General features: G+C 24.2%; 1 protein-coding gene across 1 annotated transcript in view; it reads left to right on the forward strand.

Annotated features, from left to right (window-relative positions):
* Window positions 1-26,306, forward strand: part of LOC100198148 (twinfilin-1) — a 70,334-nt gene that overhangs the window by 16,187 nt on the left and 27,841 nt on the right. Inside the window, exons 3-6 of the mRNA XM_065818448.1 lie at window positions 2,171-2,221; window positions 8,426-8,553; window positions 10,694-10,789; window positions 11,172-11,270. Coding sequence (XP_065674520.1) covers window positions 2,171-2,221; window positions 8,426-8,553; window positions 10,694-10,789; window positions 11,172-11,270 — 374 coding nt within the window. The remainder of the gene's footprint in view (window positions 1-2,170; window positions 2,222-8,425; window positions 8,554-10,693; window positions 10,790-11,171; window positions 11,271-26,306) is intronic.

The following is a 26,306-nucleotide window of genomic DNA, read 5'->3' on the forward strand; positions in this document are numbered from 1 at the left end:
AATGTACTGCTGCACAATTCATATTTTTTCTTTAAAAAGTTACATTTTTTAAATAAAAACAAAAGAAGTAAATATAAATATATAATTCTGCCAATGTGCATTCACAAGTTATCTCTTGTCAAAGCATGAATAAACAAAGAAAGGCTTAACTCACAATTTCACCAGCTCTAGTTTTTTTACTGGTTAAAAAACACTAAAGCTCTTTTAAACTCCCCTGAGACTTGTTAGAATTTCTGAAATTCTACAAAATGACTTTTAAATGAGCCTAAAATTTTTGAAAATGACCATAAGCATATACAAAAATATTTTAAATTAATGTTGATATTTTTTACTTATGTTTATTTTTATTAATTTTTTAATGCCTGATAACTTTTTTTTTTGATTGGAACTGAGCCACAGCAATAGTAAGCAACTGGGGCCAGGGCTGGGGCTAGGTTTGATAACACATAGCCGTGACCGGGGCCGGGTTTATGATCAGGGCTGAATTAATATTGATAGATCCTATAAAAATGTTATTTTTAATTAAAATTTATGACATGAATTTTATTTAAAAACAATATTTTATAGGATCTATCAATTTTAATGCAGCCCCGGCCGGGTTTATGACCGGGGCTGCATTAATATTGATAGATCCTATAAAAGTATTGTTTTTAATTATAACTCATATCATAAATTTTAATTAAAACTAACATTTTTATAGGATCTATCAATATTAATGCAGCCATGGTCATAAACCTGGTCCCGGTCGCGGCTATGTGTTATCAAACTTGACCCCGGCCATAGCCCCAGTTGCTTACTACACAGCACTAGATTACTTGATGAAGCCAGTGTGTTATATATCTATGGTTTCAAACTGAGAAAACCTTTATTGTTGGTACTTTTATATATTGAATACTTTTTGAAATTTATTATAGAACTCTTCTTTTTTTAAATTTACTCAACTAGGGAGAATAGCAACTAGTCAAATATTTGAATAATAATTAATTATACCTGAATAATAGTTAGTTATACTTGAATAATAATTAATTATACCTGATTAATAATTAGTTATACATGAATAATAATTAATTATACATAAATAATAATTCTATTAATAGTCTTTCATTTCAACTTTTTTTTTCTTTGTTTTTAGTAAAAAACCACCTGACTAAAAATGTCAGATTACAGTTTTTGATTTGAATATGAGCTTCTTTAGGGAATAGGTGAAATGACTTTTGTTGATTTTTACATCATATAAAATTTCAGATTGTCTATCAAATAAATAAAAAAGAATAATGATCAAATACTCAATATTTTCATTTAAAGCATTTTTTCACATGATTTCATTATAATTTCACAAACAATCATAAAATATCCAACTTGTAATTTTTGACCAAAAAATTTTTTAAAATATGTGCATTACTAAAAAAAAGAAAAGAAAATTTGTATAAATATAATGCTACCATGGTTCCAAGGACTTCTTTCTTGGTTTATTATACTTTTCCAGATTTAGTATAATAAAACCCCAAGTTTGAATTGTTTCCTTGAGTTTTTATAAAAAATAAAAATCATTCTATATTCCTATCTTTAAAACTACTCAAACGTAATGAAGGTGACTAGTTTGACCAAGTATAAAGAAAATCTAAAAGAATAGGTTACAAGTCTGTCCCACTTTCAAATGAAATTCTTTTTACATTTTTACATTAGTATCAATATTTATACAATAATATCAATATTTATATAAATGCATTTATTTTGTAGCGTATTAAAAATACCACTAAACAAATGCATCGTTGAATGAATTAGATAAAAAACTTACTTCAAAATGTATATTTTTAAATATACATTTTTAAGTAAGTTTTTTTAAATATGTATGAGGTCTGCAATAAATTGCCTACCTCAAACTGTTAGAGGTCGGCAAAAAAAAAGTTGACACAAAAGTTGACAAAGGGGTTGCCATAAAACATAAAAATGAGGCCGGCGATATTTTGCCTATTTCTAACACTTTGAGGTTGGTATTTAGGTTGGCATTGCCGGATGCCAACCCTAATTCTGAGGGGTAATATACAGATGTATTTGTGTATGTACATATTTGTATATGTGCACACGCTTACTTTTGATACAGTAAAAAGTATAATATGAGCAATTATTTTTTGTTATTTTGCTATTTTATATTTTATATTTTATTTAGAGCAGTTAGTTTTGCTTGACCATAAATCTGTAAAAGGAACATGGGATGAAGGTAATGCAAAAAAAAAAAAGATTTTTTATTATTTATTTTAAGTTTACTACCCTAAGTATAGAGGTTCGAAGTGGGTGGTGGAGGGTGGTGGTTTTAATAAAGAAGTTAATGGGTAGGTGGTCGTTTTCAGTGGTCGAAATGGAGAAAAAAAAGTAGCAGGATTGTATTCCGTAATTTAAAAATATCATCTCGTCTAATCATTGTTATATAAAGAGATTTTATAAAAAGGTGGCGGGATGGTTTATCTTTTATAAAAATGTGACGGGATGGCATCCCGCTGCATCCTGCATCACTTCTAGCACTGCTAGTTTTAATAAAGAAGAGGCTATTTTATTTTTTGGATTTTTCTTTATAAACTTACCTTCTTCTTGCAAAAAAAAAAGATTATAAAAGGCAAGGCTTGTTTATGGAAAAACAAGTTGAATAAAGTACTACCTGTAACATTACAGTAATTGTTGTATGTATAAAAAATTATAATAATTATTAAATTATAAATCTTAGGAACATCAGAATAATATTAATATTATAATTTTAATTTAAAAAAATGTGCACTAAAAAAAAAAAGTTTTTAAAAACGTTTGTTTTTTATAATAAAATAAATTTTTGTAATCAAGATGAATGACTAGGTATTTACTTTTATGATTAGTTTGAGGTGTATGAGATGTTTTAATTAAAACATTTTTACTAATGTTTGACACATATGAGGTTGAGTTCTAACTAGTTTTGTTATGACTATTGAATAATTCAACTGTTGACTAAATTGACTAATATATTTTCAGTTGAACAGTTATTAAAAGCTTTTATAACTGTTCTGTTTGGCATACTTTAGAGTATTCTTTGTATAACACTGTAGACTTTAGAGTATTCTTTGTATAACACTGTAGTGTTTCTTATTTTTAATTGTTTTAAAAATCTTAAAATTTAAAAGATAAATTTAAAAAAAAACTTTTTTTTTTAAATATGTTTTTTCTACAAATTTCTTCAACTTAACTTTAACTAAGATTACTCTCAATAAAAAGTATAATTTTTAAATAAATATAATTAATAAATTTTAAATAGAGTTTAGATATTAGCAGGGTTCCCATATGTCCTGATTTTACATACGAGAGTGAAGCGCTAAAATAATTAAAATTAAAACTGTTATTACTAACTTTTTTTACCTACATAAAATCAGGATATATGAGAGCTCTGCGTTAAAAGTATAAATTTGGACCCATCATTGAAAATATTTTAGCTTTTGTTGATAAAAAAAACAACATTCACCAAAATTACCCCTGGTAATCAACAAAATTTTAACTCTTTTTTTTTTTAATGATATTTCTAACAGTTATTAGTTAATTTAGAAGCTAGAATGAATTGCATTCTCACGTTTATTTTACTAAAAGATCACAAACAAACTTTTTCAATATCTCATTTGTAGGTTACTAATTCCTTCAAAAAGTGAGCTAGGGCATGATAGTAAAATTAAATTGAAAAGTTTGTAATTATTATTTAAAAAAAATTAGACATGCATCAATGGAAAATTACCACTGATGTTATAAATTGGTTTTCTGAAATTATTAATAAAAGAGTGCACATTTATTCAATTTGATATTATTGATTTTTACATCTTTATTACAGCTGATGTTTTATATAAAACATGAATAAAGAAAAAAACTATATAGAAATACAAAGGACATTATTCATTTAGTTAAAGAAAAGCTTTACTCTATTTTTATAAGGAGACATAAAATAATAAGGAGAATAAAAATAACACATGTTCTTTGGAAAGTTACAGAAATTTTTGAGTTTAGTTAATGTATTTTAAATTTCTTGACTACAATAATTCGAGTTAATTATGTCTGTATTCTGATAATCATGAAGTATGTAAAAAATCAGAGCCTTAACTTGACAAAATCAAAAAACATGTTATAAGTATTTTGAGAAATATTGACTTCTAAATTTAATACAGATAAATTTAATGTATGTACTGAACCCCCATAATGTATATACATTTACAGTTATTTCCTAACTTAAGTATACCTCATGTTGTGTTTAATGATGGTTAGTTTATCTTGACGATTTAAGTACACCTAAGTAAAAAACTATACTCTATATATATATATTACTACTAGTAATAAAAAACACTGTTTTAAATTGTTTTTAAAAACCATATATATATATATATATATATATATATATATATATATATATATATATATATATATATATATATATATATATATATATATATATATATATATATATATATATATATATATTAGGGTGCATCCAACGCCCCATACATTCAAAAATTGATCTGTCCCTATTCTTAAAACTTTCTATTGGTTCTCACAAGACACCCTGTTAAATTTTTTCAAAATTGAATAAGATTTAGGGGGGCCACCTCAAGTCTGAAACTTGCAACAAGACCCTAAACAGAAGAAAAAAAAGTTTTTCAAAAGTATGTCATGTTGGGTCTCAAAAGAAGCGAAACTTTATAAAAATTTCAAAAATAGTTATCATTTTTTTGTTAAAAATACCTTTAAAAATTTTTTTGACAAAGGCATGAAAAAAAAGGTTTTTTTTAATTTTTTGTTAAAAAATAATAATTTTTATGCAATAAAACTTAGAATAATTTGTTATTTTTGAAATTTTTATAAATTTTTGCTTCTTTTGAGAACTTGCAACAAGACCCTAAACAGAAGAAAAAAAAGTTTTTCAAAAGTATGTCATGTTGGGTCTCAAAAGAAGCGAAACTTTATAAAAATTTCAAAAATAGTTATCATTTTTTTGTTAAAAATACCTTTAAAAATTTTTTTGACAAAGGCATGAAAAAAAAGGTTTTTTTTAATTTTTTGTTAAAAAATAATAATTTTTATGCAATAAAACTTAGAATAATTTGTTATTTTTGAAATTTTTATAAATTTTTGCTTCTTTTGAGACCCAACATGCCATACTTTTGAAAAACTTTTTTTCCTTCTGTTTAGGGTCTTGTTGCAAGTTTCAGACTTGGGGTGGCCCCCCTAAATCTCATTCAATTTTGAAAAAATTTAACAGGGTGTCTTGTGAGAACCAATAGAAAGTTTTAAAAATAGGGACAGATCAATTTTTGAATGTATGGGGGGTTGGATGCACCCTAATATATATATATATATATATATATATATATATATATATATATATATATATATATATATATATATATATATATATACATATATATATATATATATATATATATATATATATATATATATATATATATATATATATATATATATATATATATATATATATATATATATATATATATATATACATATATATATATATATATATACATATATATATATATATATATATATATATATATATATATATATATATATATATATATATATATATCAGGCCTTGTTAAGAAGCGTTACGCAGCTCGCATTTTGCTTGCGAAAAGGCGATTTGCCTACGCGTTCAGCAGTTTTGCGTTACGCAAAAACTTAACGATATCAAAATCTTTTGATATTGTTTATGTGACGTTTATTCTGAAGAAATAAAGTCGTAAAAGCATTTAACCGCAATTGTAAACTAATAGATTTTTTGTTAAAGAAACAGTTTGTTTATAATTTTTTTTATTGTTGATAAAAATTAATTAAAAAAAATAAAGTGTTTTAAGTTTTATCTTAAGGAATTAAATATATAAATTCCTTTTAAATGTAAAAATTATTTTTTGTCATAATAGTTTAAAAAATGCACGATTTAATTTAATGTAAATATTTTATTAATAAGATATTTTGTTTATTGTTAATTCAATAACGTAAAGTTTTAATGATGTTCGTTTAATTTATGAAAATAAATTTTGATCACGAATCGGTAACTGATAAATAACAAAAAAAAACTCTTTATTGTTTAAAAACATTATTATAAAGAGTTCACAAAATAAATAAGAAAAAATTTATTAACAGTTAATAAAATAATCAAAAACCAACTGTGAAATTATAAGAAAATAAACAATCATTATTTGACGTTCCATGAAAAGAATATTTTTTTCAAAATAAAATTTAGTTCATATTAGAAAAAAATAATAAGAATGATTTATTAAATAAGAACTTAGATTTTATTTGTAACTTTTGTTCTAGTGAGAAAAAAACTAACTGTTTGTATGATTTTTAACACGTTAATAAAATAACTTTAATTACAATGCGGTACTTGAAAAGACGCTAGTAACGCAATATAACTTCTAACGATGCAAAATATATTTGCTGAGTTGAGTTACTCAGAAATGCCTTACGCGTTTTCGCTACGCAGCAAAATCTCGTAACAAGGCCTGATATATATATATATATGTATATGTATATATTTAAACAACTTTAAAATGTATTCTACACAATAGAGTGCTCAATGTTCTTAAAAGAACAGAGCAATTATATATTAGTAGAAAACTGGCAAAACGTTTTTTCCATTCACCCTCTGTTATGCCATATATTGTTTATCAGGTACATTCTTAGAGGAAACAACACATTTATATACCATATTTTTTGATAAACAACTTCCACTCATTGGACAATTGTTTTTTTGTTTACAATTACAATTTTCTGTAGTTTTTTCATTTAGGATTTCTTTTTTGTTTAACAAAGCATTGTGACCTTTTATAATTCTTTCCGTATTTTTTGTGCAACTGTAGCTAACTTTAATTGTATTTCGATTAAATGTTTTGTGTAATTTATTAGAAGGCGGAAAATGCTTATCGACCAATTTTAAAAACACTTTTCCTATGTTAGTGGAAACATTTTTGCTATATGGGGGGTTGAACCAAATTACATTTCTAGTTCTATTTCGCTTTTTTTGTATTCTTTTTTTCAGGGTCAAATTTTAGTTCAAAATTTTCAAAACCACTTATTTTTAGGGCATCTTCAAATATCTGTTTAGAGGAATTGATTACATTTTCATTAGAGGAGTTTTGGTTTAATATGTTATTAATTGAAATCGAGATTTGTTTTAGAATTTGGGGTGGATGATTTGAGTTAAAATTAATATACAATAATTCATTGTTTGGTTTTTTGAAAGGCTTATATGAGTTTTCAGAGAAGTTAAATGTGACATCAAGAAAATTCACAATTTTTAAATTTATGTTTATTTCGATTTGAAACCCAATATTTTTAAAAATTTTTATATCTTTTCTAATTTTATCGAGCTGTGGACCAGATTTTCTACGCATTACTATTAAACCATCGTCGCGATAAAGGCCTAAATCTTTTATATTGATTAATTTACTTAACAAATCTAAAATATATAGTGATGTAACAATGGGCTGTTATGACGGAGTAGAAATTTGTGAACTTGTTGGACTACAGAAAATTGTAATTGTAAAAAAAAAAACAATTGTTCAATGAGTGGAAGTTGTTTATCAAAAAATGTGGTATATAAATGTGTTGTTTCCTCTAAAAATGTACCTGATAAACAATATATTGGCATAACATAGGGTGAATGGAAAAAACGTTTTGCCAATCATAAGCAATCTTTCAAAAATAAAAAGTATTCAAAAGATACGATGCTGTCAAAATATATATGGGAATTAAAAGAAAAAAATATTGATGATTTATACTGAATTGGTCCGTCCTTAAAACAGCGCCTGCATATAACAATACTTCCAAAAAATGCATACAATACCTACAAGAAAAATTTGAAATAATTACACATGCAAATCAAGAATGCTTATTAAACAAAAAATCGGAATCAATTTCTAAATGTAGGCACGAAAATAAGTTTCTCCTTAAAAACTATAAAATTAAATGAGTTCAAATAATATTTACATTAAATACCCTTTTTAAAAAAAACATTTTAAAAAAAGCATAAGTAATCATTTCTAATGAATTCTTTTTATAACAGTGTCAGCAAATTCCACAAATGTGAGAAAATTTACAGTAGTTAAGACATTTGCGACTTCCTGGAATTTAATTTTTGTATAAATTGAAGTTTTATTAATTTGATCAATAATTTCTGATGAATCTTTGTTGATGAAACACAGTGTAAAATAAAAAAAATTTTTGTTAAGTGATTTTCTAGTAATATATGTATATATATATGTGTATAAAGGTTGTGTATATCTAAGCAATATGGTTATATAAGTTATAAATAAGTTACTGTGAGAGTTTTGGATAATTTTTCAGTAAAAAACTATTTTTACTTGATATTTGTTTCGCAATGTAATCTTTAAATATTTAGATTATGATCAATGTGTGCTGGATATGGTTGAACCAAAGCAGCCATGTTACATCTTTTATCGTCTTGACTCAATGAATAACCAAGGATATGAATGGCTCTTTATTTCATATTCTCCTGATGATTCCCATGTGAGATTTTTATTAAATGTTTTTTTCATAAATTAATAAAAGTTAAATACCTTTTTTTTATAGTAGTACATTTTGTCGCGTTGGTTTGACAAAGTTCTAACTGATCCGTGAGTAGGATTTTTTTCCTTTAACTTAAGGGAAAAAATCCTAGTCATGGATACTTACTTCAAGTTTAAGGGTCCTTATCAAACGAAGTGGACTATAAAAATAAGCTATCCTTGTAAGCTTTTCAATTTATTTATGAGCATGATCTACTTTCTGGACACATAAGTGACTAAGAAATAAGTATTTTGTAGTAACACAAATATTTGTAGTAACATAAATGACTTTATACTGTTCCGATTTTGAGGAACGCAGCAGTCAGGCGAAGTAACTAAAATGCTCATGTCGCTTTTCCACTACATCAACATCCAATATCTTGCAAAAGGCGCTAGAAAAATGCTTGCCGGTTTTGTCCACTATTGATTGAGTCCATAATGCTCAGTACTGTTGTTTGGTTGTTATATAATATGCTGCCAAGTTAATCACACTTTGCTTTCTCTCATAAAAAGTAGTTTCAATTCCAACACTATCTTAGTTACCAACTATCTTAATTTACAGTACTTTCAAAAGTCTTTTTGAATCATTTTAAAAATCTTTTTTATTTATAACACAGCCTGCTTTTTAACATTAATAAAATTTTTTTTATTAGAAATTGTTCAATTTTTTTATTATTACAAATGTATATGATGCAGTAAATTAAAATTATATTATATTGTTCATCAACTATATTCAAAATTATACATTCATTAACTAACTGTTAGAGATAAGCAATGTCTAATAAACTTGCATGACTGACTGTTATGGGGTTAGATGCAGTTAAACTTTCTTTTATTGACTTATAGTTTAGGAAATGCGTGGCAAAATGTACTTACATCGACTAACAGTAACTTTGTGAGACGACTGAATTGTCATTATTAAATTAAAAAAAAGAGTTTCACCTTATAAAAGTCATTTATTTTTGTTTTTAATAGTTATTTCAACACTGATAGAAACCAGTATTTATTGTTGTGCAATGTAACGCTATAAAAAAGATTTAGGAATAATAGCAAAAATGTTTTTGTGTTATTTTTTTTGTTTATGTTGATATTCAGACTAATTTTTTATTTGATTTTTAATGAGCAAAAAATTCTCTATCAAAATATATTTAACTGAAAAAAATTTGGAATAGTCTGCAATTAGAGTTTACCCTAACCTGTTAGTTGGAACCTTGTCAAACTAAATATTAGTCAGCTAACCCTGCAGATAGAATTTTGGCAAATTGGTAGTTTGCTTATTTTATGCTGGATCGCAGTAAATTTTATTTTATTTTGTTTGACATGATACAAATACTTCAATAAAGTTAATACATTTAAAAAAGTTAGGCTAATTAGAGTTAAAAGTTATAAAGATGCGAAAGGTCATTCGTGCCTGCCACAAAAGAATTTTAGATTTAAAAATTAGTGGTTGCTGTAATGATGTTAGCTTGAACTAGACCTATAAAGTTTAACTATAGTAACTTAAATCCAAAAATGAAAAACTATAAAAAAAATTTTTTTATTTTGAATTTTCAGAGAGATTCAAACATTTTATCTCTCCATACTCATATGTTCTTCATATAATAACACAGTCCAACTATATTTTTTTCTTTTCAGTTTTGTAGCAAATTTCGATTTTGAATATGCAATACATTTTTTGCCATCATTGGGTTCAGATCTTTAGCAATTTGGGTAAAATCCTTATATTAAAATTAATATTAAAAAATTGAAATAATTTTAAAAAAGCCTAAGACTTTAAAAACAATTTTAACAAATTGTTTTTAGCAGTAATATAAAAAGCATTTTTATTACAAACACTGTTTGTAAAATGGTCATAATCACAATGAAAAGCCTCTTTTGATACCCAGGTTGACCTACTTTTTAACAGTTTTTTTGTGACAATATTAGGAGTTTTACCTTAAATCCCCAAGAATTGAACCCCAATATCTTTACAACTTGAGATGATGATGAAAAATGGGTTGCATGTTTGAAATCAAAATGAGAAATACTATGCGACAATTGTACTGTTTACTATAAAACCAAAAATTTTTATTTTGTTTTAAGTATTTTAACTCTTTTTCTAGACTCGTCAGAAGATGATGTATGCTGGGACTAGAACAACTATTAAACTAGAGTTTGGAGGAGGTCACATTTTAGATGAAATGTTTACTACGCTGAAGGTAAGGTAAAATTTTGTCGCAAACTACAATCAGTTACAATTTTGTAGCAAACTTATACACACATTTGTATATTTAATAAAGATACAAATATGTGGTTGACACCAGAAAAAAAGAGCCTAACATAAACAACATAGTTCACCTTTGTAACTTTAAGGGAATTTAGACCTTAGGACATCCAAGTACAGTAAAATTAATGTCTTACCATTACACTTAAAAAATAAAATCATATTTTTTAGTTTTACCCCTCTCCCCTTATGTGCTCAAAATATGTATAGGGTAATAGATTATTTTACTTTAAAATAAAAGAATATTGTCATCCTTATCAGCATTATTTTCAAAATGAAATACTTTTTGTTTATTATTAAAAATTGATTTTTTAAAGAGTGAGGTTTGTTTGGCTGGTTATTGGAAACATAAAGAAGCACAACATGCTAGTGCACCTCTTACTTTGGCTGAGACTGAGCTTAAAGAAGTAAAACAGGTGTATATTTTTTTATCCACATTTTTTTATAAAAAGGTATAATAAACAGTATCAAATGAAAAAAATAATTTTTTTTTTATATTTAAAATTTTTTGTGTTTGAATTTGAGAATACAGACTAATTTTAATTGCTTCAGCACATTCACAAATGTATGTTAGCCATTTAAGTGTCTAGAACACATACCAGAAATATGTTTTAGACGCGTAGATTATTAGACACCCAACACATGCCTGAAACTTGTTTTTATTACATGTATATACAAACATGCACACGCATTGGCTCTAAAAACATTAATAAAAAACTAAAACTTGAAAATTTTATTAAATTAACTTGTACAGTGTTCAATATACACATCTATATTATAGATTTTATAATATAATAAAAATACATGTTATGTTCATTTTATAATAACAAAATTGCACCAAAATCCCCTTCTAGCATACTAATGTATTATTTATTTTGTATTATATAAATGTATTATTTTTTACAATTTCTTACAATTGCTGTTTATGCAAATAAAAATACGCTATACAATGTAATATTCAAAAATTACATTAATAGGCAAACAATTGAAATCCATTTTATTAAAATCTTTGACTGCATTTGCTTTTCGTGGTACATCATAAAGAAGGATGATTTCAAAGAAAAACAAAACTTCTGATGTTTTTCGATAGTTCTTCTAAATTTAAGAAATCTATATCAGAAAAAAAGAAATTAATTTAACCAAAGGAAAAGTTCTTACTTAAATCTGAATGCATGCAGCCAGTTCAAAGTAAGATACATACCACATCCACAAAAATATTAAAAGTTTCAATTGAGTTAGTTTTACCTTTCTGTATTCTTTGTCACTCATTTTGCTTTCCTTGTCATCCCTAATAAGACAAACAGCGAAGAACTTAATATTTTGTATAACACTATATAACTGGATATGTAAAAGCAAAGATTAATAACAATTTTAAAATTTCTAATTTTTGTTTGTTTAATAAAGTTTTTATCAAAAGCAGGTTTAATGATATACATATCATTAACAACCTTAACATAAATATAAGTACATAAATTCAAAAATAACTTTATTGTATATCTAAATTAGAGAGTTTATTTTGTATTTATTATCAGGTATATATAATTTTAGTTAAGTTTTTAAAAAACTGATGTTGTTAAGAAACTGCAAGAGTATTGATTATAACAATAATAAAATATTTTTTCTCTCCCTCGCTAAGTAGTGTTTTCATTACTTTACAATATATAGAGATTCCATCTTTCTATGTAAAAACTCTCTATGTAAAGATTCCATCTTTCTATGTAAAAACTCTTTATGTAAAGATTCCATCTTTCTATGTAAAAACTCTTCATGTAAAGATTCCATCTTTCTTTGAAAAAATCTCTATGTAAAGATTCCATCTTTCTTTGTAAAAACTCTCTATGTAAAGATTCCATCTTTCTTTCTTCTTCATCTATGTAAAGATTCCATCTTTCTTTGTAAAAACTCTCTATGTAAAGATTCCATCTTTCTTTGTAAAAACTATCTATGTAAAGATTCCATCTTAAAAATTAAAATTTTGCTTATTGTACATTTTATATTTTACTCTGGGTTTAAAAGAATAGAGCGCCCAATAAATCATTTAGTTACATTATATTTTGCATTTCTTATTTTTTTTTTTTTTTTTTTTTTTTTTAATATTGTATGTTTTCAAATTTAAATGCAGATGTATCATTTACAGGACAACATATTTAAACCATCAGCAATATGAAACAAGTTATTAAAAATTGCAGATCTTAAATGAATTATGGATACAAGTAGCAAAAAGTCATTTAGCCTGTGGCTATAATTATTTTCTGTTATTATCATTGCCTTTGTTTGAAATTCTTAAAGTTACAGCAAATGCAACAAACAGATTTTAAACTACATTGTCTAAAACTTTCTTGAACACAATATTTCTTGTATGTAAGATGAATTGACAAAATTCTGTTGTCTTTCAATGTTCTAGTTTAAAAAGAGCTCTTGGACTTCTAACTAAGTCAGAAGTAGTGAACTGATCAATTGTTGCCAAATTAGCATCTGCTAAGGTTGCCATATCTTCTAATGATGCCTTTTTTCTTTTAGACAAGGTACAAAAATGCATTGTAAACATAGTTAGACCTGCTCTTGCAGCCAACCTCCAACCATTATCACATCGTCGTAATGTTGCTTCTCTTTCTCTTTTCTACAAATACTATGATGGGCACTGCTCTAAAGAGCTAGCGTCTCTTATGCCATCTACTAAAACTCATTCTCGTGTTACTTGTCATTCAGTTAGGTCTCATCATTTTCTGTGACTGTTTCTAAATGCTCCAAAAGCTCTTATTCCTCTAGTTTTTTTTCTCGAACATCAGTTCTTATTCCTCTAGTTTTTTTTCTCGAACATCAGTTCTTTGGAATTCACTTCCTTCATCTTGCTTTCCTTATTTATATAATTTGCAATTTTTTAAGTTGTCTGTCAATCGTTATCTTGCTCTACAATTTTCATCTTTTCTCTTCCAATAACTTCCAACTCTGATAGTGCTTGCTTACAGCCTTGTTGAAAGCAAAGACTTTAAAATAATAAAAAAAAACTTTCTAGCATTTTAGTTAAAATGAGTTGTTTCTAAGCAAAGCTAATATAAATTTTTGATTTGAATTTGACACAACATTAAGATATTGATGACACACTTCAAGAAAAAATTGCCATAGGCTCAATAGAAAATGAAGGAACCATATCTATTTATTAACAATCATATACTATTTCTATTCTTATACAATGGGTAAGGATTTGACCTAAATTCAGCATCAGTTCTTAAAATTGCATTAAGTTTTTAAATTATTATTTTTATAAATACTCCTTTTTTTTTAAAATATTCTGTCACAGAAGTTTAACAGTTATTTTTTTTAAAAATATTCTGTCACAGAAGTTTACCAGTTATTTTTTTTAAAAATATTCTGTCACAGAAGTTTATCAGTTATTTTTTTTTAAATATTCTGTCACAGAAGTTTACCAGTTATTTTTTTTTTAATATTCTGTCACAGAAGTTTACCAGTTATTTTTTTTTTAATATTCTGTCACAGAAGTTTACCAGTTATTTTTTTTTAAATATTCTGTCACAGAAGTTTACCAGTTATTTTTTTTTAAATATTCTGTCACAGAAGTTTACCAGTTATTTTTTTTTAAATATTCTGTCACAGAAGTTTACCAGTTATTTTTTTTTTAATATTCTGTCACAGAAGTTTACCAGTTATTTTTTTTTAAATATTCTGTCACAGAAGTTTACCAGTTATTTTTTTTTAAATATTCTGTCACAGAAGTTTACCAGTTATTTTTTTTTTAATATTCTGTCACAGAAGTTTATCAGTTATTTTTTTTTAAATATTCTGTCACAGAAGTTTACCAGTTATTTTTTTTTAAGTATTCTGTCACAGAAGTTTATCAGTTATTTTTTTTTAAATATTCTGTCACAGAAGTTTACCAGTTATTTTTTTTTTAAATATTCTGTCACAGAAGTTTACCAGTTATTTTTTTTTTAAATATTCTGTCACAGAAGTTTACCAGTTATTTTTTTTTAAAATATTCTGTCACAGAAGTTTACCAGTTATTTTTTTTTAAAATATTCTGTCACAGAAGTTTACCAGTTATTTTTTTTAAAAAATATTCTGTCACAGAAGTTTACCAGTTATTTTTTTTTTATATTCTGTCACAGAAGTTTACCAGTTATTTTTTTTTAAATATTCTGTCACAGAAGTTTACCAGTTATTTTTTTTTTAAATATTCTGTCACAGAAGTTTACCAGTTATTTTTTTTTAAATATTCTGTCACAGAAGTTTACCAGTTATTTTTTTTAAAAAATATTCTGTCACAGAAGTTTACCAGTTTTTTTTTTTAAATATTCTGTCACAGAAGTTTACCAGTTATTTTTTTTTAAATATTCTGTCACAGAAGTTTACCAGTTATTTTTTTTTTTAATATTCTGTCACAGAAGTTTACCAGTTATTTTTTTTTAAATATTCTGTCACAAAAGTTTACCAGTTATTTTTTTTTAAATATTCTGTCACAGAAGTTTACCAGTTATTTTTTTTTAAATATTCTGTCACAGAAGTTTACCAGTTATTTTTTTTTTAAATATTCTGTCACAGAAGTTTACCAGTTATTTTTTTTTAAATATTCTGTCACAGAAGTTTACCAGTTATTTTTTTTTAAATATTCTGTCACAGAAGTTTACCAGTTATTTTTTTTTAAATATTCTGTAACAGAAGTTTACCAGTTATTTTTTTTTAAATATTCTGTCACAGAAGTTTACCAGTTATTTTTTTTAAAAATATTCTGTCACAGAAGTTTACCAGTTATTTTTTTTTTAAATATTCTGTCACAGAAGTTTACCAGTTATTTTTTTTTAAATATTCTGTAACAGAAGTTTACCAGTTATTTTTTTTTAAATTTTCTGTCACAGAAGTTTACCAGTTATTTTTTTTAAAAATATTCTGTCACAGAAGTTTACCAGTTATTTTTTTTTTAAATATTCTGTCACAGAAGTTTACCAGTTATTTTTTTTTAAATATTCTGTCACAGAAGTTTACCAGTTATTTTTTTTAAAAATATTCTGTCACAGAAGTTTACCAGTTATTTTTTTTAAATTTTCTGTCACAGAAGTTTACCAGTTATTTTTTTTTTAATATTCTGTCACAGAAGTTTACCAGTTATTTTTTTTAAAAATATTCTGTCACAGAAGTTTACCAGTTATTTTTTTTTAAATATTCTGTCACAGAAGTTTACCAGTTATTTTTTTTAAATATTCTGTCACACAAGTTTACCAGTTATTTTTTTTTAAAATATTCTGTCACAGAAGTTTACTAGTTATTTTTTTTTTAAATATTCTGTCACAGAAGTTTACCAGTTATTTTTTTTAAATATTCTGTCACAGAAGTTTACCAGTTATTTTTTTTTTTATGTTCTGTCACAGAAGTTTACCAGTTATTTTTTTTAAAAATATTCTGTCACAGAAGTTTACTAGTTATTTTTTTTTTAAATATTCTGTCACAGAAGTTTACCAGTTATTTTTATTTAAATATTCTGTCACAGAAGTTTACCAGTTATTTTTTTTTAAATATTCTGTCACAGAAGTTTACCAGTTATTTTTTTTTAAATATTCTGTCACAGAAGTTTACCAGTTATTTTTTTTTAAATATTCTGTCACAGAAGTTTACCAGTTATTTTTTTTTAAATATTCTGTCACAGAAGTTTACCAGTTACTTTTTTTTTAAATATTCTGTCACAGAAGTTTACCAGTTATTTTTTTTTAAATATTCTGTCACAGAAGTTTATCAGTTATTTTTTTTTAAATATTCTGTCACAGAAGTTTACCAGTTATTTTTTTTTAAGTATTCTGTCACAGAAGTTTATCAGTTATTTTTTTTTAAATATTCTGTCACAGAAGTTTACCAGTTATTTTTTTTTTAAATATTCTGTCACAGAAGTTTACCAGTTATTTTTTTTTTAAATTTTCTGTCACAGAAGTTTACCAGTTATTTTTTTTTTAAATATTCTGTCACAGAAGTTTACCAGTTATTTTTTTTTAAAATATTCTGTCACAGAAGTTTACCAGTTATTTTTTTTTAAAATATTCTGTCACAGAAGTTTACCAGTTATTTTTTTTAAAAAATATTCTGTCACAGAAGTTTACCAGTTATTTTTTTTTTATATTCTGTCACAGAAGTTTACCAGTTATTTTTTTTTAAATATTCTGTCACAGAAGTTTACCAGTTATTTTTTTTTTAAATATTCTGTCACAGAAGTTTACCAGTCATTTTTTTTTAAATATTCTGTCACAGAAGTTTACCAGTTATTTTTTTTAAAAAATATTCTGTCACAGAAGTTTACCAGTTTTTTTTTTTAAATATTCTGTCACAGAAGTTTACCAGTTATTTTTTTTTAAATATTCTGTCACAGAAGTTTACCAGTTATTTTTTTTTTTAATATTCTGTCACAGAAGTTTACCAGTTATTTTTTTTTAAATATTCTGTCACAGAAGTTTACCAGTTATTTTTTTTTAAATATTCTGTCACAGAAGTTTACCAGTTATTTTTTTTTAAATATTCTGTCACAGAAGTTTACCAGTTATTTTTTTTTTAAATATTCTGTCACAGAAGTTTACCAGTTATTTTTTTTTAAATATTCTGTCACAGAAGTTTACCAGTTATTTTTTTTTAAATATTCTGTCACAGAAGTTTACCAGTTATTTTTTTTTAAATATTCTGTAACAGAAGTTTACCAGTTATTTTTTTTTAAATATTCTGTCACAGAAGTTTACCAGTTATTTTTTTTAAAAATATTCTGTCACAGAAGTTTACCAGTTATTTTTTTTTTAAATATTCTGTCACAGAAGTTTACCAGTTATTTTTTTTTAAATATTCTGTAACAGAAGTTTACCAGTTATTTTTTTTTAAATTTTCTGTCACAGAAGTTTACCAGTTATTTTTTTTAAAAATATTCTGTCACAGAAGTTTACCAGTTATTTTTTTTTTAAATATTCTGTCACAGAAGTTTACCAGTTATTTTTTTTTAAATATTCTGTCACAGAAGTTTACCAGTTATTTTTTTTAAAAATATTCTGTCACAGAAGTTTACCAGTTATTTTTTTTAAATTTTCTGTCACAGAAGTTTACCAGTTATTTTTTTTTTAATATTTTGTCACAGAAGTTTACCAGTTATTTTTTTTAAAAATATTCTGTCACAGAAGTTTACCAGTTATTTTTTTTTAAATATTCTGTCACAGAAGTTTACCAGTTATTTTTTTTAAATATTCTGTCACACAAGTTTACCAGTTATTTTTTTTTAAAATATTCTGTCACAGAAGTTTACTAGTTATTTTTTTTTTAAATATTCTGTCACAGAAGTTTACCAGTTATTTTTTTTAAATATTCTGTCACAGAAGTTTACCAGTTATTTTTTTTTTTATGTTCTGTCACAGAAGTTTACCAGTTATTTTTTTTAAAAATATTCTGTCACAGAAGTTTACTAGTTATTTTTTTTTTAAATATTCTGTCACAGAAGTTTACCAGTTATTTTTATTTAAATATTCTGTCACAGAAGTTTACCAGTTATTTTTTTTTAAATATTCTGTCACAGAAGTTTACCAGTTATTTTTTTTTAAATATTCTGTCACAGAAGTTTACCAGTTATTTTTTTTTAAATATTCTGTCACAGAAGTTTACCAGTTATTTTTTTTTTAATATTCTGTCACAGAAGTTTATCAGTTATTTTTTTTTAAATATTCTGTCACAGAAGTTTACCAGTTATTTTTTTTTAAGTATTCTGTCACAGAAGTTTATCAGTTATTTTTTTTTAAATATTCTGTCACAGAAGTTTACCAGTTATTTTTTTTTTAAATATTCTGTCACAGAAGTTTACCAGTTATTTTTTTTTTAAATATTCTGTCACAGAAGTTTACCAGTTATTTTTTTTTAAAATATTCTGTCACAGAAGTTTACCAGTTATTTTTTTTTAAAATATTCTGTCACAGAAGTTTACCAGTTATTTTTTTTAAAAAATATTCTGTCACAGAAGTTTACCAGTTATTTTTTTTTTATATTCTGTCACAGAAGTTTACCAGTTATTTTTTTTTAAATATTCTGTCACAGAAGTTTACCAGTTATTTTTTTTTTAAATATTCTGTCACAGAAGTTTACCAGTTATTTTTTTTTAAATATTCTGTCACAGAAGTTTACCAGTTATTTTTTTTAAAAAATATTCTGTCACAGAAGTTTACCAGTTTTTTTTTTTAAATATTCTGTCACAGATGTTTACCAGTTATTTTTTTTTAAATATTCTGTCACAGAAGTTTACCAGTTATTTTTTTTTTTAATATTCTGTCACAGAAGTTTACCAGTTATTTTTTTTTAAATATTCTGTCACAGAAGTTTACCAGTTATTTTTTTTTAAATATTCTGTCACAGAAGTTTACCAGTTATTTTTTTTTAAATATTCTGTCACAGAAGTTTACCAGTTATTTTTTTTTTAAATATTCTGTCACAGAAGTTTACCAGTTATTTTTTTTTAAATATTCTGTCACAGAAGTTTACCAGTTATTTTTTTTTAAATATTCTGTCACAGAAGTTTACCAGTTATTTTTTTTTAAATATTCTGTAACAGAAGTTTACCAGTTATTTTTTTTTAAATATTCTGTCACAGAAGTTTACCAGTTATTTTTTTTAAAAATATTCTGTCACAGAAGTTTACCAGTTATTTTTTTTTTAAATATTCTGTCACAAAAGTTTACCAGTTATTTTTTTTTAAATATTCTGTAACAGAAGTTTACCAGTTATTTTTTTTTAAATTTTCTGTCACAGAAGTTTACCAGTTATTTTTTTTAAAAATATTCTGTCACAGAAGTTTACCAGTTATTTTTTTTTTAAATATTCTGTCACAGAAGTTTACCAGTTATTTTTTTTTAAATATTCTGTCACAGAAGTTTACCAGTTATTTTTTTTAAAAATATTCTGTCACAGAAGTTTACCAGTTATTTTTTTTAAATTTTCTGTCACAGAAGTTTACCAGTTATTTTTTTTTTAATATTCTGTCACAGAAGTTTACCAGTTATTTTTTTTAAAAATATTCTGTCACAGAAGTTTACCAGTTATTTTTTTTTAAATATTCTGTCACAGAAGTTTACCAGTTATTTTTTTTAAATATTCTGTCACACAAGTTTACCAGTTATTTTTTTTTAAAATATTCTGTCACAAAAGTTTACTAGTTATTTTTTTTTTAAATATTCTGTCACAGAAGTTTACCAGTTATTTTTTTTAAATATTCTGTCACAGAAGTTTACCAGTTATTTTTTTTTTTATGTTCTGTCACAGAAGTTTACCAGTTATTTTTTTTAAAAATATTCTGTCACAGAAGTTTACTAGTTATTTTTTTTTTAAATATTCTGTCACAGAAGTTTACTAGTTATTTTTTTTTTAAATATTCTGTCACAGAAGTTTACCAGTTATTTTTTTTAAATATTCTGTCACAGAAGTTTACCAGTTATTTTTTTTTTTATGTTCTGTCACAGAAGTTTACCAGTTATTTTTTTTAAAAATATTCTGTCACAGAAGTTTACCAGTTATTTTTTTTTTAAATATTCTGTCACAGAAGTTTACCAGTTATTTTTTTTTAAATATTCTGTCACAGAAGTTTACCAGTTATTTTTTTTAAATATTCTGTCACAGAAGTTTAACAGTTATTTTTTTTTTTCTGTTCTGTCACAGAAGTTTACCAGTTATTTTTTTTAAAAATATTCTGTCACAGAAGTTTACTAGTTATTTTTTTTTTAAATATTCTGTCACAGAAGTTTACCAGTTATTTTTATTTAAATATTCTGTCACAGAAGTTTACCAGTTATTTTTTTTTAAATATTCTGTCACAGAAGTTTACCAGTTATTTTTTTTTAAATATTCTGTCACAGAAGTTTACCAGTTATTTTTTTTTAAATATTCTGTCACAGAAGTTTACCAGTTATTTTTTTTTAAATATTCTGTCACAGAAGTTTACCAGTTACTTTTTTTTTAAATATTCTGTCACAGAAGTTTACCAGTTATTTTTTTTTAAATATTCTGTCACAGAAGTTTATCAGTTATTTTTTTTTAAATATTCTGTCACAGAAGTTTACCAGTTATTTTTTTTTAAGTATTCTGTCACAGAAGTTTATCAGTTATTTTTTTTTAAATATTCTGTCACAGAAGTTTACCAGTTATTTTTTTTTTAAATATTCTGTCACAGAAGTTTACCAGTTATTTTTTTTAAATTTTCTGTCACAGAAGTTTACCAGTTATTTTTTTTTAATATTCTGTCACAGAAGTTTACCAGTTATTTTTTTTAAAAATATTCTGTCACAGAAGTTTACCAGTTATTTTTTTTAAATTTTCTGTCACAGAAGTTTACCAGTTATTTTTTTTAAATATTCTGTCACAGAAGTTTACCAGTTATTTTTTTTTAAATATTCTGTCACAGAAGTTTACCAGTTATTTTTTTTTAAATATTCTGTCACAGAAGTTTACCAGTTATTTTTTTTTAAATATTCTGTCACAGAAGTTTACCAGTTTGTTTTTTTTTAAGTATTCTGTCACAGAAGTTTATCAGTTATTTTTTTTTAAATATTCTGTCACAGAAGTTTACCAGTTATTTTTTTTTTAAATATTCTGTCACAGAAGTTTACCAGTTATTTTTTTTTTAAATTTTCTGTCACAGAAGTTTACCAGTTATTTTTTTTTAAAATATTCTGTCACAGAAGTTTACCAGTTATTTTTTTTTAAAATATTCTGTCACAGAAGTTTACCAGTTATTTTTTTTAAAAAATATTCTGTCACAGAAGTTTACCAGTTATTTTTTTTTTATATTCTGTCACAGAAGTTTACCAGTTATTTTATTTTAAATATTCTGTCACAGAAGTTTACCAGTTATTTTTTTTTTAAATATTCTGTCACAGAAGTTTACCAGTTATTTTTTTTTAAATATTCTGTCACAGAAGTTTACCAGTTATTTTTTTTAAAAAATATTCTGTCACAGAAGTTTACCAATTTTTTTTTTTAAATATTCTGTCACAGAAGTTTACCAGTTATTTTTTTTTAAATATTCTGTCACAGAAGTTTACCAGTTATTTTTTTTAAAAAATATTATGTCACAGAAGTTTACCAGTTTTTTTTTTTAAATCTTCTGTCACAGAAGTTTACCAGTTATTTTTTTTTAAATATTCTGTCACAGAAGTTTACCAGTTATTTTTTTTTTAAATATTCTGTCACAGAAGTTTAACAGTTATTTTTTTTTAAATATTCTGTCACAGAAGTTTACCAGTTATTTTTTTTTAAAATATTCTGTCACAGAAGTTTACCAGTTATTTTTTTTTTAAATATTCTGTCACAGAAGTTAACCAGTTATTTTTTTTTAAATATTATGTCACAGAAGTTTACCAGTTATTTTTTTTTAAATATTCTGTCACAGAAGTTTAACAGTTATTTTTTTTTAAATATTCTGTAACAGAAGTTTACCAGATATTTTTTTTTAAATATTCTGTCACAGAAGTTTACCAGTTATTTTTTTTAAAAATATTCTGTCACAGAAGTTTACCAGTTATTTTTTTTTTAAATATTCTGTCACAGAAGTTTACCAGTTATATTTTTTTAAATATTCTGTAACAGAAGTTTACCAGTTATTTTTTTTTAAATATTCTGTCACAGAAGTTTACCAGTTATTTTTTTTAAAAATATTCTGTCACAGAAGTTTACCAGTTATTTTTTTTTTAAATATTCTGTCACAGAAGTTTACCAGTTATTTTTTTTTAAATATTCTGTCACAGAAGTTTACCAGTTATTTTTTTTAAATTTTCTGTCACAGAAGTTTACCAGTTATTTTTTTTTAATATTCTGTCACAGAAGTTTACCAGTTATTTTTTTTTTAAATATTCTGTCAAAGAAGTTTACCAGTTATTTTTTTTAAATTTTCTTTCACAGAAGTTTACCAGTTATTTTTTTTAAATATTCTGTCACAGAAGTTTAGCAGTTATTTTTTTTTAAATATTCTGTCACAGAAGTTTACCAGTTATTTTTTTTTAAATATTCTGTCACAGAAGTTTACCAGTTATTTTTTTTTAAATATTCTGTCACAGAAGTTTACCAGTTATTTTTTTTTTAATATTCTGTCACAGAAGTTTACCAGTTATTTTTTTTTAAATATTCTGTCACAGAAGTTTACCAGTTATTTTTTTTAAAAAATATTCTGTCACAGAAGTTTACCAGTTTTTTTTTTTAAATATTCTGTCACAGAAGTTTACCAGTTATTTTTTTTTAAATATTCTGTCACAGAAGTTTACCAGTTATTTTTTTTTTAAATATTCTTTCACAGAAGTTTAACAGTTATTTTTTTTTAAATATTCTGTCACAGAAGTTTACCAGTTATTTTTTTTAAAAATATTCTGTCACAGAAGTTTACCAGTTATTTTTTTTTTAAATATTCTGTCACAGAAGTTTACCAGTTATTTTTTTTTAAATATTCTGTCACAGAAGTTTACCAGTTATTTTTTTGTAAATATTCTGTCACAGAAGTTTAACAGTTATTTTTTTTTAAATATTCTGTAACAGAAGTTTACCAGTTATTTTTTTTTAAATATTCTGTCACAGAAGTTTAACAGTTATTTTTTTTTAAATATTCTGTAACAGAAGTTTACCAGTTATTTTTTTTTAAATATTCTGTCACAGAAGTTTACCAGTTATTTTTTTCAAAAATATTCTGTCAGAAGTTTACCAGTTATTTTTTTTTTAAATATTCTGTCACAGAAGTTTACCAGTTATTTTTTTTTAAATATTCTGTCACAGAAGTTTACCAGTTATTTTTTTTAAATATTCTGTCACAGAAGTTTACCAGTTATTTTTTTTAAAAATATTCTGTCACAGAAGTTTACCAGTTATTTTTTTTTTAAATATTCTGTCACAGAAGTTTACCAGTTATTTTTTTTTAAATATTCTGTCACAGAAGTTTACCAGTTATTTTTTTTAAATATTCTGTCACAGAAGTTTACCAGTTATTTTTTTTAAATATTCTGTCACAGAAGTTTACCAGTTATTTTTTTTAAATATTCTGTCACAGAAGTTTACCAGTTATTTTTTTTAAATATTCTGTCACAGAAGTTTACCAGTTATTTTTTTTTAAATATTCTGTCACAGAAGTTTACAAGTTACTTTTTTTTTAAATATTCTGTCACAGAAGTTTACCAGTTATTTTTTTTTAAATATTCTGTCACAGAAGTTTATCAGTTATTTTTTTTTAAATATTCTGTCACAGAAGTTTACCAGTTATTTTTTTTTAAGTATTCTGTCACAGAAGTTTATCAGTTATTTTTTTTTAAATATTCTGTCACAGAAGTTTACCAGTTATTTTTTTTTTAAATATTCTGTCACAGAAGTTTACCAGTTATTTTTTTTAAATTTTCTGTCACAGAAGTTTACCAGTTATTTTTTTTTAATATTCTGTCACAGAAGTTTACCAGTTATTTTTTTTAAAAATATTCTGTCACAGAAGTTTACCAGTTATTTTTTTTAAATTTTCTGTCACAGAAGTTTACCAGTTATTTTTTTTTAAATATTCTGTCACAGAAGTTTACCAGTTATTTTTTTAAATATTCTGTCACAGAAGTTTACCAGTTACTTTTTTTTTAAATATTCTGTCACAGAAGTTTAACAGTTATTTTTTTTTTTATGTTCTGTCACAGAAGTTTACCAGTTATTTTTTTTAAAAATATTCTGTCACAGAAGTTTACTAGTTATTTTTTTTTTAAATATTCTGTCACAGAAGTTTACCAGTTATTTTTATTTAAATATTCTGTCACAGAAGTTTACCAGTTTTTTTTTTTTAAATATTCTGTCACAGAAGTTTACCAGTTATTTTTTTTTAAATATTCTGTCACAGAAGTTTACCAGTTATTTTTTTTTAAATATTCTGTCACAGAAGTTTACCAGTTATTTTTTTTTAAATATTCTGTCACAGAAGTTTACCAGTTACTTTTTTTTTAAATATTCTGTCACAGAAGTTTACCAGTTATTTTTTTTAAAATATTCTGTCACAGAAGTTTATCAGTAATTTTTTTTTAAATATTCTGTCACAGAAGTTTACCAGTTATTTTTTTTTAATTATTCTGTCACAGAAGTTTATCAGTTATTTTTTTTTAAATATTCTGTCACAGAAGTTTACCAGTTATTTTTTTTTTAAATATTCTGTCACAGAAGTTTACCAGTTATTTTTTTTAAATTTTCTGTCACAGAAGTTTACCAGTTATTTTTTTTTAATATTCTGTCACAGAAGTTTACCAGTTATTTTTTTTAAAAATATTCTGTCACAGAAGTTTACCAGTTATTTTTTTTTTAAATTTTCTGTCACAGAAGTTTACCAGTTATTTTTTTTAAATATTCTGTCACAGAAGTTTAGCAGTTATTTTTTTTTAAATATTCTGTCACAGAAGTTTACCAGTTATTTTTTTTTAAATATTCTGTCACAGAAGTTTACCAGTTATTTTTTTTTAAATATTCTGTCACAGAAGTTTACCAGTTATTTTTTTTTTAATATTCTGTCACAGAAGTTTATCAGTTATTTTTTTTTAAATATTCTGTCACAGAAGTTTACCAGTTATTTTTTTTTAAGTATTCTGTCACAGAAGTTTATCAGTTATTTTTTTTAAAAAATATTCTGTCACAGAAGTTTACCAGTTTTCTTTTTTAAATATTCTGTCACAGAAGTTTACCAGTTATTTTTTTTTAAATATTCTGTCACAGAAGTTTACCAGTTATTTTTTTTTTAAATATTCTGTCACAGAAGTTTAACGGTTATTTTTTTTTAAATATTCTTTAACAGAAGTTTAACAGTTATTTTTTTTAAATATTTTATGTCAAAGAAGTTTACCAGTTATTTTTTTTTTAAATATTCTGTCACAGAAGTTTACCAGTTTTTTTTTTTTAAATATTCTGTCACAGAAGTTTACCAGTTATTTTTTTTTAAATATTTTGTCACAGAAGTTTAACAGTTATTTTTTTTTAAATATTCTGTAACAGAAGTTTACCAGTTATTTTTTTTTAAATATTCTGTCACAGAAGTTTAACAGTTATTTTTTTTTAAATATTCTGTAACAGAAGTTTACCAGTTATTTTTTTTTAAATATTCTGTCACAGAAGTTTACCAGTTATTTTTTTAAAATATTCTGTCACAGAAGTTTACCAGTTATTTTTTTTTTAAATATTCTGTCACAGAAGTTTACCAGTTATTTTTTTTTAAATATTCTGTAACAGAAGTTTACCAGTTATTTTTTTTTAAATATTCTGTCACAGAAGTTTACCAGTTATTTTTTTTAAAAATATTCTGTCACAGAAGTTTACCAGTTATTTTTTTTTTAAATATTCTGTCACAGAAGTTTACCAGTTATTTTTTTTTAAATATTCTGTCACAGAAGTTTACCAGTTATTTTTTTTAAATATTCTGTCACAGAAGTTTACCAGTTATTTTTTTTAAA

Source organism: Hydra vulgaris, chromosome 14 (genome assembly GCF_038396675.1).
Source record: "Hydra vulgaris chromosome 14, alternate assembly HydraT2T_AEP".
NCBI lineage: Eukaryota > Metazoa > Cnidaria > Hydrozoa > Anthoathecata > Hydridae > Hydra > Hydra vulgaris.